The sequence below is a fragment of the Symphalangus syndactylus genome, chromosome 2 (genome assembly GCF_028878055.3).
Source record: "Symphalangus syndactylus isolate Jambi chromosome 2, NHGRI_mSymSyn1-v2.1_pri, whole genome shotgun sequence".
NCBI classification, from domain to species: domain Eukaryota; kingdom Metazoa; phylum Chordata; class Mammalia; order Primates; family Hylobatidae; genus Symphalangus; species Symphalangus syndactylus.
Window position 1 is genome coordinate 19,451,819 of NC_072424.2, and position 11,858 is coordinate 19,463,676.

Genomic DNA, 11,858 nt, shown 5'->3' on the forward strand with positions numbered 1-11,858 from the left:
TCAACTGTGCAAATCTGTGAGTCTTTTTGGTTTGAGTGCGTCAGTCTTGTCTGGAAATCTACACTGGGACTATTTTTAGCCTGTTAGGCCAGGGGATCTGCCACTCTGTGGTCCAGTTGGTCATCTGCAGGCACCGTCGCCAGCAAAAGATCACAAGCTCTTTAAGATGTGCCTGCGCTTGGGGGGACCTGTCTCGCAGGCTTTTGTGGAACCTTCAATTCCTGGATTGTAAAGGAGGGCTGCAGGTCTCCTGGGATGAGCTCCAGCCAAGAGGTAAGGGACTGGAGGGGGGTTCTTGGATCCTTTCCCAATTCTGCTCAGACTGTCTCTATGGTGATGCATGGACACTGATGGGACATTTGCAGTCTGGCCTCAGCCTCTGCCTCAGCTCCACAGAAGCTGCAAACATTCACACCTCTGTGCCTTTGCACAAGCCACTTCCTCTGCCAGAAATACCCTTCCGTTCTTTTTTTTTTTTTTTTTTTTTTTTTTTTTTTTTTTTTTTTTTAAAAGATGAAACTTCCAAAAGGTAAATCTCTGTGTATTCATGCCTAATCTTCCAAGGTTGTGTAAATAATTTTTTTCTACCATCCCTCATCATTTGCATACATTTTTGTCAAGTCCAAACATAATTTGAAGTGAGGTAGGTAGTTTCTCTCTACTTGTGCCGTTGTCCTTGGGGTGATGTCGGGGCCTGTGCCCTGAACACACTTGTCTCCTGTGCAGGGGCAGTGCCAGGGCTGGCACCAGTGGCTGGTGGAGCTTCTCAGTTGGCTATTTTCTCAATCTCGTCCAAATCATCCGTGTCCAATCTTTCTATCTTCTTATTAAAATGCTCCTGGATTCTGTTCAGGATGTTCATGCTGTGCTTGCTGTCCACCATGTTCACTGCCAGGCCCCTCTTGCCAAAGCGGCCCGTGCGCCCGATCCGGTGCAGGTAGGTCTCGTTGTCAGGGTTCCCGTCCTTGTCCACGGGAAGATCAAAGTTGATGACGACAGACACTTGTTCAACATCGATGCCGCGGGCACACACGTTGGTGGTCACCAAAACCTTCTCTTTGCCCTCTCGGAAGCGCTCAATCACCGCAGCCCTCTGTTCCACCATCATCTCCCCACTCAGCAGAGCCACCTGGTGGCCTTCTTTTGAGAGCTCTGCTGCCAGCCAACTAGCTGTTTTGCGAGTATGGCAGAAGATCATGGCTTGAGCAATGGTGATGGCCCCGTAGAGGTTACACAAGGCCTGGAACTTCTCGTCTCTGCTGCTGCACAGGACATAGTACTGCTTGATGGTGTCCAGGGTCTCTTCCTCACGCTTCAGTTTGATAACATTTGGGTCTGGGACCACTTTCTGGGCAAACTTCCACACAGAGTCTTCAAAGGTGGCGGAGAAAAGCAGCATCTGGCAGTTCCTGGGCAGCATCCTCTGGATGCGGATGCTCTGATCTTGGTGGCCCTGAGTGGCTATCATGACATCAGCCTCATCCAGAACAAACACCTTGATTTTCTTGGGATCAATGAACTTGAGCTTGGAGCACCAGTCCAGCACGGTCCCAGGGGTGCCAATGACAATCTGCTCACTGATCTTCTGGCCTCTTTCCAATTTATTGCCTCGAACAGCATAAGCTAGCTTCAGTTCAGGGTAAAATTTGCCCATTTGTTCAATCACTTTTCCTGTTTGGAGGGCGAGCTCATACGTTGGGGAGAGGCATAGACACTGGGGGTATTTGTTTGCAGGTTCTACTTGGCTAAGCATGGCCAGCACGAAGGCAGCTGTTTTACCAGTACCAGACTGAGATTGGGCAATTAAGTTCTGTGGGAGCCGAAGCTCTTCAAAAGACTTCACCGAGTACAGAGGGGAGTTTGGATCCCGCTGCAGGACTTCCACTTGGTTTGTGTTATCAACAAGGTTGCTTCTGATCAGCTTGTTGAGTAAGGACTGGGCAGCTCTGTCCTCTTTCTCTTCTTCATCTGTCTTCTCTGCATTGGCATTGGTCTTGACAACAGCACCATGGGTATCTGGTTTGATTTTCTCTTCCTTAAGATGCAAGTTGCTCAACGACTCGGCCGCCGCTTCCTGCTCGTCCACCGCCAGGGCCCATGAGTCAGTGGCCATGGTCCCAGGCGCGGGTGGGACGCTCGTGCTGGCGGATTCGAGGGATGGCACGAGGGATCGTGGGCTCCGGGGGTTCCCCTTCCGTTCTTTTTTTGAGACAGAGTCTCACTCTGTCGCCCAGGCTGGAGTTCAGTGGTGCGATCTCAGCTCACTGCAACCTCGCCTCCCAGGTTCAAGTGATTCTCGTGCCTCAGCCTCCTGAGTAGCTGGGATTACAGGCACTCTTCCTCTTTTTTGGCCTTCAAGGCTCAGCTCAAATGTCCCCTCTTCTGGAAAGCTTCCTCCTTTCCCTTGCAGCAGAGCTGGTCACTTTGTCCTCCAAGACCCCAGGGACTTTGTACTTGCTACCTCCTGGCCACGAGGCAGGACAGACTGCTGCCACCTCTCTGTTCCCTTCACTGATGGGGGCTTCTGGAAAGGACCTTCAGTGCTCTCCTGGTGCCTGGTACATCATGGGACTTTGCAAATATCTGTTGGGTGAGAGAAGCTCAGTGACTGTGGAATAATGCGATGAGTGCCACTGGAGAAGGAGCTGAGATCATGTGATTGGGAAACAAGGGCTGTTTTCAAGGGGCCATGCCTCGCTGGCTCTGCTCAGGATGCGTCTCATCATCCTCAAAGTGGTCCTTACAGGCTGGAAAGAGAAACCCAGTGTCAGAGACGTGAATTTAACTCAGCTGAAGTCTCTCTCAAATTTCTAGAGAAAGATTAATGGAAGACGCTAATTATTACACTGGTGCAAAAGTAATTGTGGTTTTTGCCATTACTTTTCTTGGCAAAAACCGCAATTACTTGTGCACCAACTTATATTTCAGTGATAGTAATTATGCATGTATCTAAAAGACAAAGCACCTTGAAGCACTCTCTGTGTTGAGAGTCATGTTGGATGAACAGAATAATGGTCTCCTTTCTAGGAATCTGACCCTCAGAAGCCCAGCCATCTAGGAAGAGCCTGAGAAGCTGGGAGTGAGTAAAAGGCTTTGGGTAACTCTCTCCACGTTCTACTGAGTAGTTTTGCTATACAGAAGCGTCAGCTCCTTTCTAGGAACCCATTAAATCTTTACATACATTTGTAACATTTTCTTTGATGACTCATGGTCAGCTCAGGCCATTGAGTTGGTGGTGATAGAGGAGGTGGTGATAGACATACACTCAGCTACTTCTACGGATAGTACTGTGGGATGGCAGAATGTAGTAATTTGGTAATGTCAATTCTGAGTTATTTGGAACATGTTAAATTTCATTTACTCTGTTTAAAAAGGCAGGAAATGCCCAATACATTTAGTTTAGAAAATGGTTAGCACACCTGACTGGGCATGGTGGCTCATGCCTATAATCCTAGCACTTTGGGAGGCCAAGGTGGGCGGATCACCTGAGGCCAGGAGTTTGAGACCAGCCTGGCCAACATGGCAAAACCCTGTCTCTACTAAAAATACAAAAATTAGCCAGGCATGGTGGCATACGCCTGTAGTCCCAGCTACTTGGGAGGCTGAGACACGAGAATCGCTTGAGCTCGGGAGGCAGAGGTTGCAGTGAGCCAGGATTGTGCCATTGCAATCCAGCCTGGGTGAAAAGTAAGACTCTGTTTAAAAAAAAAAAAAAAGAAGAAAAAAGAAAAGAAAATGATGAGCACGCTAGTTGGTGTTTTGAGTGTCTATGATGTGGTTACATTCACTTAGGTGGTATCTGTCCTTTCTCAGCACCACCAGGTAAATAATAAAAACGGTAGGTAGCCAGGCATTGGTGGTGCATGCCTGTAGTCCCAGCTTCTTGGGAGGCTTACATGGGAGGATCACTTGAGCCCAGGAGTTGGAGACCAGCATAACATAGCAAGATCCTGTTTCTTATCCTTTTCTGGGGGTGGGGGGGACAGAGTCTTACTCTGTCGCCCAGACTGGAGTGCAATGGCGCAATCTCGGCTCACTGCAACCTCCGCCTCCTGGGTTCATGCAATTCTCCTGCCTCAGCCTCCCAAGTAGCTGGGATTACAGATGTGCACCACCACACCCAGCTAATTTTTGTATTTTTTATTTTTATTTATTTGTTTTATTTTTTTACAGAGCGAGATTCCATCTCAAAAAAATAAAAATAAAAATATTTTTTGTATTTTTAATAAAGATGGGGTTTCACCATGTTGGCCAGGCTGGTCTCAAATTCCTGACCTCAAGTGATCCACCCACCTCAGCCTCCCAAAGTGCTGGGATTACAGGTATGAGCCACCACACCCGGCCTAGCAAGACCCTGTTTCAAAAACAGCAAACAAAAAACTCATAAGTAACCCAGCTAGCAGTGTGCCAAGAGCTCTCCCCTGGCTCCTCATTTAAATTCCAGTTACCCAGGGAGGAAGGTATCATGAGTAATCCCATTTTATGGATGTGGAGGCTGAGGCTAAGAGAGGGAATGCAACACACCCAGGGTCACACAGCCAGCAAGAACTTGATGGGAATTCGAACCCAGGCTAGCAGATTCCAAAGCTGGTGCCCTTCACCCATCAGCTCTCTTGACTGCTAAGGTTTTCCTCTCTTGTTTCCGCAGACTGCAGCCTGGTGGGTGTGTCTGCAGCCTGGTGGGTGTGTCTGCAGCCTGGTGGGTGTCTCCAGCTGTCCTTTAACTTCTCCATTTCCCTCAGTTCCCTGGGAAGGTTCAGGGTGGTGGGCTTGCCTTTCAGGATGCCTTTCGTTGTCAGGGCCCCTGTGTCCACTGCTGTGACATTTGGTGAGGAACAGCTCCCTTCCTGGAGCCAAAGAGCATTCATTGTCTGGCCACAGGAAAAGCACGCCACATGTCCCCTGACAACCTGAAGATGAATCCTGACTGCCTGGACATGCCTGGGTGGGTGTACCCGTGGCCTGTGGTTGAACCAGCCACACCTTGTCTCTTGGCCAGAGGTAATGTCCAGGTTCACCTCTTTGTGTAGTAACTGGACCCAGCTGGAGGGCAGGAGGTGATAGCTCCTGGGAAGTGCGGTCAGAGTCCTGGCCAGGCAGTCACAGTGGCTGCTCTGCAGTCTGCCCTGAGGCTGAGGGCTGTGAGTCCTGGGATCTGCTGGGGAAGTCCAAGGCATATCGCACCAGCTGCCCCTAGCTGCTGCCTGCAGCTGGAGGCCACAGGCCCCCCATGTTGAAGAAGTGTCACCTTCAAAGGGAGGTCACCATGCAGCAGCATCATGGCTGGAAAGGACCAGAGTGAGTGTGAGCCAGCATCGCTGTTTCTGATCCACCAGTGACCTGCTACACAGAAATGGCAAGTTATTTCTCTCCTCTGGATCTCGGATTCCTCACCCTTAAATAAAAGGGCACGCAGTGGCATGGAACCACGCTGACACCTATCACTGTTAAATGAGGCCAGGGCACAGTCTGATCCCCATCTCCACTTTTTGTTGTTATTGTTAAATGAAACAGTTGGTATGTATCTTTGCTTCTATATATTTTTTTGTAAAAAATATGGAGATATATAAGAAAATGTATGTAAAAGTGTAGAAGGATATATATGAAATTGCTAACAGTGGTCTTCTCCAGGTGGTAGAATTATGGATAGCTTTTTTGCATAGTTATATGTTTCCTTTTTTTTTTTTTTTTGAGATGGAGTCTCACTCTGTCACCCAGGCTAGAGTACAGTAGTGCAATCTCAGCTCACTGCAACCTCCACCTCCCAGGTTCAAGTGATTCTCCTGCCTCAGCCTCCAAAGTAGCTGGGATTACAGGCACGTGCCACAGCACTCAGCTAATTTTTGTATTTGTAGTAGAGATGGGGTTTCACCATGTTGACCAGGCTGGTCTCAAACTCCTGACCTCAGGTGATCCACCTGCCTTGGCCTCCCAAAGAGCTGGGATTACAGGCGTGAGCCACCATGCCTGGCCTGTTTACTTATTTTTTTAAAATACAAAAAATTTGAAAGCAGGATGTTGGGTTCTAAATCCTGAGCTCTGTCTTATCCTTGCTGCTGCCTTCACCCTGAAAGCCCGGCAATGATTGCCTCCCGTGCCTCTAGAGACTGCAGCCAGCTCACCTCAGGCACTGGGTTCTTCTGCCAGAATGGTCTCAATAGCTGCACCTGCCGGCTTGGCCTCCTTCTTCCTAATGATTGCAGCATTGCACACCTGAGGGTGCTTTCAGCTAGGATTTGGTGGTGCTAATATCCATTATTAAATAGCCTAACTAGAAGTCAGTATGCTATCTGCTTCTTCATCTGTCATCATTGCACCGTGCCCCACCCCCAGAATCAAGTGGCAGACAGGCCAGGAGGGGTGAGAGGTGGAGCAGACGAGGCCCGGGAGTGGGGCTTTGTGGCTTGCTCTGCTTGCTTCTCCCTCTCCAGCCATTCTCTGGGATCACTCCTGTCCCACGCCTGTTTGCTCTGCCTCCTCACTGTCCCCTAGTAGATTGCGTTCAGCCATCAAGGCCAGCTCACGCGCCATCTCACGCCTTCAGTGGTTGAAGCAGCCTTCGTGCACTCCTTCTCTGGCTCTCTCTGCACAATCCCTCCCTCATGCCCCAGGCTCCTGGTAGGGTTGTTGGTCACAGCTCTGCTCCTGCCACAGGTGGGCAGATGACACAGACTGATCAGTTTGAATATCCTGTCTCCCTGGTCACAAAGATTGGTTCAGGCATGGGCATGTGACAAGTCAGACCCTTTCCTGGGAATGATGTTATGAGAGAGACAGATGATCATTTTGCTGTCACTACTCACGTGGGATATGATGAGTCTGTGACTGCAGTGGTTATCTTTCCCCCACAGGAAGAGCATCTCCCTGCAGAAGTAAACCACGTACAGAGCCCTAATGACATCATTGCTTCAGCCCCTGGATCCAGCCAGGCCTGGAGCAGGATAACCCCGGACTTCCCAGTGAGGTGAGCCAGTAAGTCTTCTGTTTGTTTGAGTTGATTCAATTTGGGATTCTGTTCCTTGCGTCTGAAGGAGACTTTAGTGGCACAACTTCCCTGACTCTCCACAGTCCTCTTCTGCTCAAGTTAGTAACTCATGCATCTACTTCTGTGCGACACTGTTGCTCCTTGCTGCTGCCTTCCTCAGCAGGACTCCCTGCCCCTCTTCGGGCCCACAGCTCTGATGCCATAGGTGGTAGTTAGTGAAGGGTGACTGAGTGAACCAGAGGAGATGTGCGTGGATATAGCCACCTTGAGACTCTTTCTGTAGCTGCTGACACTTCTGCTCAAGGACAGGCTGTGTCTTAACTTACCTGCAAGGAGGCTTTTTTTTAAAAAAACAAGCAGGCTGGGTGTGGTGGCTCACACCTGTAATCCCAGCCCTTTGGGAGGCCAAGGCTGGGACAGATCACCTGAGGTCAGGAGACCAGCCTGGCAAACATGGTGAAAACCTGTCTCTACTAAAAATACAGAAATCAGGGGGGCATCATGGCGCACCCCTGTAATCCCAGCTACTTGTGAGGCTGAGGCAGGAGAATTGCTTGAATCCAGGAGGTGGAGATCGCGCCACTGCACTTCAGCCTGAGCGACAGAGCAAGACTCTGTCTCAAAAACAAACAAACAAAACCCCTACCCCCCAAACCAAAAATACACACACACACACACACACACACACGAGATCTAGCACTACCGGCCAGCATTCCTACTTTAGGAATGAGGCTGGGCTTAAGCAGTGCCTTGGAGATCGGCTTCTGACACCTGCCGTGGCTTAGAGCACAGACAAAGCTGATTCTGGACGAATGAGAAAGCCCCAAGCCATAGCACTGACACCTGTTGGCATTCAGGGCACGTCTTGGCCTCCTGGAGGGCAGCCAGGAGCTGGCCAGGAAGTCCGAAGCAGGTCAGCTGGTAGAAATGGGACAGTGTCATGGACAGGTTTGTTTGGAAAGGAATCTTGACCATGCAGAACTTCAGCTCCTGAGGAAAAGTTCAGATTTATTTAGTCTGATGCAATCCCAGGACACAGGCACTGTTTTCAGTGTAGCTGCAAGAATAAAAGTTATGAATTTTTTTTTTTTTTTAGGACGGAGTCTCACTCTGTCACCAGGCTGGAGTGCCGTGGTGTAATCTTCGCTCACTGCAACTTTTGCCTCCTGGATTCAAGCGATTTTCCTGCCTCAGCCTCCCTAGTAGCTGGGACTACAGGTGCTCGCCACCACGCCCAGCTAATATTTGTATTTTTAGTAAAGACAGGGTTTCACCATATTGGCCAGGCTAGTCTTGAACTCCTGACCTTGTGATCCACCTGCCTCGGCCTCCCAAAGTGCTGTGATTACAGGTGTGAGCCGCCACACCCGGCCATGATGGGTTTTTTTAAGAAAATGGAATCAAATGATCAACATGTTTCGAGGTCTGCAACTTGTAGAAAGCTTGGTGGACAGTCGAGGAAATGTTTCCTATAATAAATTAGAAAGTGTTTGCTTTTTTCCACTAGCTAATCTTTCATAATAAATTTGATCATAGTAGGGCAGGATTAAAAAAAGTAATTCTTCCCTGAAACTTTACATCTGCTGGTCTCAAATTGTCAGAAAAGTACTTTAATAAATATGTAATTGATGAAGGTAAAATGTTAATTCTACAATTTGCTTATATTTTATTTGGATTTGTGGAAGTCACCCTCTCTTCCTTATATTGGCCTCCAAATAAATACCATGATTGTGAATTAGGTATTCAGTAAGCCCACATATGCTGGTGTTTAGCAGAAGTATGGCCAGTAGGGAAAGCAAATCCATATTTAAAGATTCTATTCCAATTAGAAAAGTTTTGCCCTTCCCATGATTGAAATGATACAATGTCATCAACTTGCCACTGGATCACTGGCTGGTTCCCCTGGGGAATGGTGACATATCTATAGCCAGGTGGCCCTAAGGAATGGAAGAACATGTTCTACATGAGCCCATGTAGAGCCTCTGTCCATGATGCCATGGCCACTTTGCTTGGTGTCGGTTCAGAGCCAGTGTTTAGTAATCCCTCAGAAGTCTAGTTATTTCCTCTTCTCCAATGCATAGTAACCTGGCCGATGGTTGCAGGTCGCATTGGGAAGGCTATATTGAGTATAGCTGAGCTCTTTCTCAAGGGGACAGGGTAGATTGTATTATCCAAACATGGCTGCATTAAATGTAGCCAACTTCACATGCTCCAGTTATGTGTGATGTTGAGACTCCTCCATTGAGATATGGGGTCTACGTCTCTTTACTGAAATATGAGCTGTCAGTTCTAAAAAACAGAACTTAGAAGAAGTGATGCTGCTTGGAATCTGAAACTAGGCACTAAAAGGTGATTTAGATTTAGTTTTCATCTGGTTCTCTCTTTGTCTCTTTCCCTCTCTCCCTCTTTCTGTCTCTCCCTCTCTACCTCTCCCCCTCTCCCCTTTGTACCTTGGGAATCCTGAGCCAACATATAAGAAGTCTGGCTATGCTGAAGCTGCCATCCTGGACAGACCACAAGTGAAGGTCACATAAAGACAGAGAGAGGTAGTGGAGGGGTCCCAGCTTTTCTAGTCCCCAGCTCTTTGAGTCCTTTAAGCTTCAACCACCAGACATCCGGATGAGCCTTCAGATGATTCCGGCCCTCAGCCTGAGTTGTTCCAGCTGAGGCCAAGTAGCACAGAGATGACTTGTTCCCACGAAGCCCTGCCCCAAACGCGGATTTATAAGCAGAAAAAATGATGTTGTTTTAAGCCACTAAATTCTGATGCAGTTTGTTACACTACATTATTTATAGAGGCTTTGGGCCTGTGGACTAGCTCAAGTCTGGGAATGGTTGATGTCGGTTCAGAGCCAGTGTTTAATAATTTCTAAAAAGTCTAGTTATTTCCTCTTCTCCAATGCACAGTAACCTGGCCGATGGCTGCAGGTCATGTTGGGAAAGGTATATTGGTAGTGTAGCTGAGTTCCCTCTCAAGGGGCAGGGTGGATTGTATTATCCAAACATGTCTGCATTAAATGGAATCCATTTCACATGCTCTAGTTATGATGTGATATTGAGACTGACTCCTTCATCAAGACTCTTTGACTTTGACTACTATGCTAATTCAAGTCAAACTTCTGATCTAGAGCTTTTCTGTTTATGTAAACCTAGTGAGTAGCAGGTTGCCCATTTCTTTCAGTTCTAGGGAGACCATGATCTTTCAGCCTATGACATAGATGTAGTCTTGTCCAACCATTAACACTTCGGTTTTGTTGCTCATTACGGAAACCATGCCAGCCTGGCCTCTGGTGGCTCCGTGCCATCCCTGGGCTTCCGCTTCCCTGGGATTTCATTTTTCCTAATGAATTCAGGGAACCCAGTTTGACACCATTATCATTTCTGGTCTAGTGAAAATAAGCACGTGGAGATCTTCAAGGGTGTGGTGTAAACCCACCAAAGTATTTCTCAAAACCTGGGTGAAGGGCCGGGCGTGGTGGCTCACGCTTGTAATCCCAGCACTTTGGGAGGCCGAGGCGGGCGGATCACGAGGTCAGGAGATCGAGACCACGGTGAAACCCCGTCTCTACTAAAAAAGACAAAAAATTAGCCGGGCGTGGTGGCGGGCGCCTGTAGTCCCAGCTACTCGGAGAGGCTGAGGCAGGAGAATGGCGTGAACCCGGGAGGCGGAGCTTGCAGTGAGCCGAGATTGCGCCACTGCACTCCAGCCTGGGCGACAGAGCGAGACTCCGTCTCAAAAAAAAAAAAAAAAAAAAACCTGGGTGAAGGGAGTGGCCTCTGGATGCTTCCAGGGGACATAGTTGGAGGGCAGGTGAGAAGTCTCACACAGTAAACTCACTCCCGTATTCCAATACCCTGAGCCTTTGGATATAGTCCTCTAGGGTACAACAAAGAAGTTTTATCACCCAACCTCATTTGCTATAGACACATTTGGGTCTATGATTTAAGATCCAAGAACCAAGCCAATAAGAACTGGAAGCCTTCTGTCTATGACACCTTTCAGTATAGAGTCTGAGTTAAGGTCTGTGATCAAGAACTTCCTACGCTGAGATATTAATGTAAAATATAGGCCCTCTGGGGCCCTTTGCAGAAGCGAATATAAGACTGTCAACAGTAATTCTTTCACAATTCAGGGCCCATGGGACTGCTGAAGATGAGCTCAGAGTCCAGAATCACAAGAGAAATGAAGAATCACCAGGAGGAACAGATCAGACGTAGGACAAGGATTCTAAGAACCTGGGGCCATTTGAATTTACTAAAGAGAGAGAAAAAAAAATGGAAAAGAAACAATAAGGAAAAAACAGGGTACCATAATAAAAGAAAAAACAGATTCGTAAAAGAACCAAATTTAATTTCTAGAAAAAACAGTCATTGAAATGAAGCCATTCATCCTTCTGTAAGAGATAGCTTAAAACAAGGAAATGAAGACACTCAGTAGATAGGTAAAATAGCAGGTTAGACACAAGGAGAAAATCAGTGATGAGATTCTCCCAAATGCAATACATAATGCTAAAAAGGAGACTATAAAAGAAAGGTTAAGAGATATGGAAGATAGGATGAGAAAGTCCAACATGCATCTAATAGGTATTCCAGGAAGCACAGCATGGAGCAACTCAGGGAGAAGTAATATTTTATTTATTTTTTTGAGACAGAGTCTTGCTCTGTTGCCTAGGCTGGAGTGCAGTGGTGTGATCTCAGCTCACTGCAACCTCTGCCTCCTGGGTTCAAGCGATTCTCCTGCCTCAGCCTCCCAAGTAGCTGGGATTAACAGGCATGCACCACCACACTGGGCTAAATTTTGTATTTTTAGTAGAGACAGGGTTTCACCATGTTGGCCAGGCTGGTCTCAAACTCCTGACATCAAGTGAACTGC

The 11,858-nt window shown here is 47.8% G+C and overlaps 1 protein-coding gene across 1 annotated transcript; it reads right to left on the bottom strand.

Annotated features, from left to right (window-relative positions):
- Positions 1–463: 463 nt before the first annotated feature.
- On the bottom strand, positions 464–2,183 carry LOC134734089 (ATP-dependent RNA helicase DDX19B-like). Its single transcript, XM_063625507.1, has one exon. It carries the CDS (start codon positions 2,111–2,113, stop codon positions 767–769), a length of 1,347 nt encoding a protein of 448 aa, XP_063481577.1. The 5' UTR covers positions 2,114–2,183; the 3' UTR covers positions 464–766.
- Between the last annotated feature and the right edge of the window lie 9,675 nt (positions 2,184–11,858).

Coding starts and splice junctions, on each gene's coding strand:
- LOC134734089 (XM_063625507.1), bottom strand. CDS start 2,113: ATGGCCACTGACTCATGGGCCCTGGCGGTGGACGAGCAGGAAGCGGCG.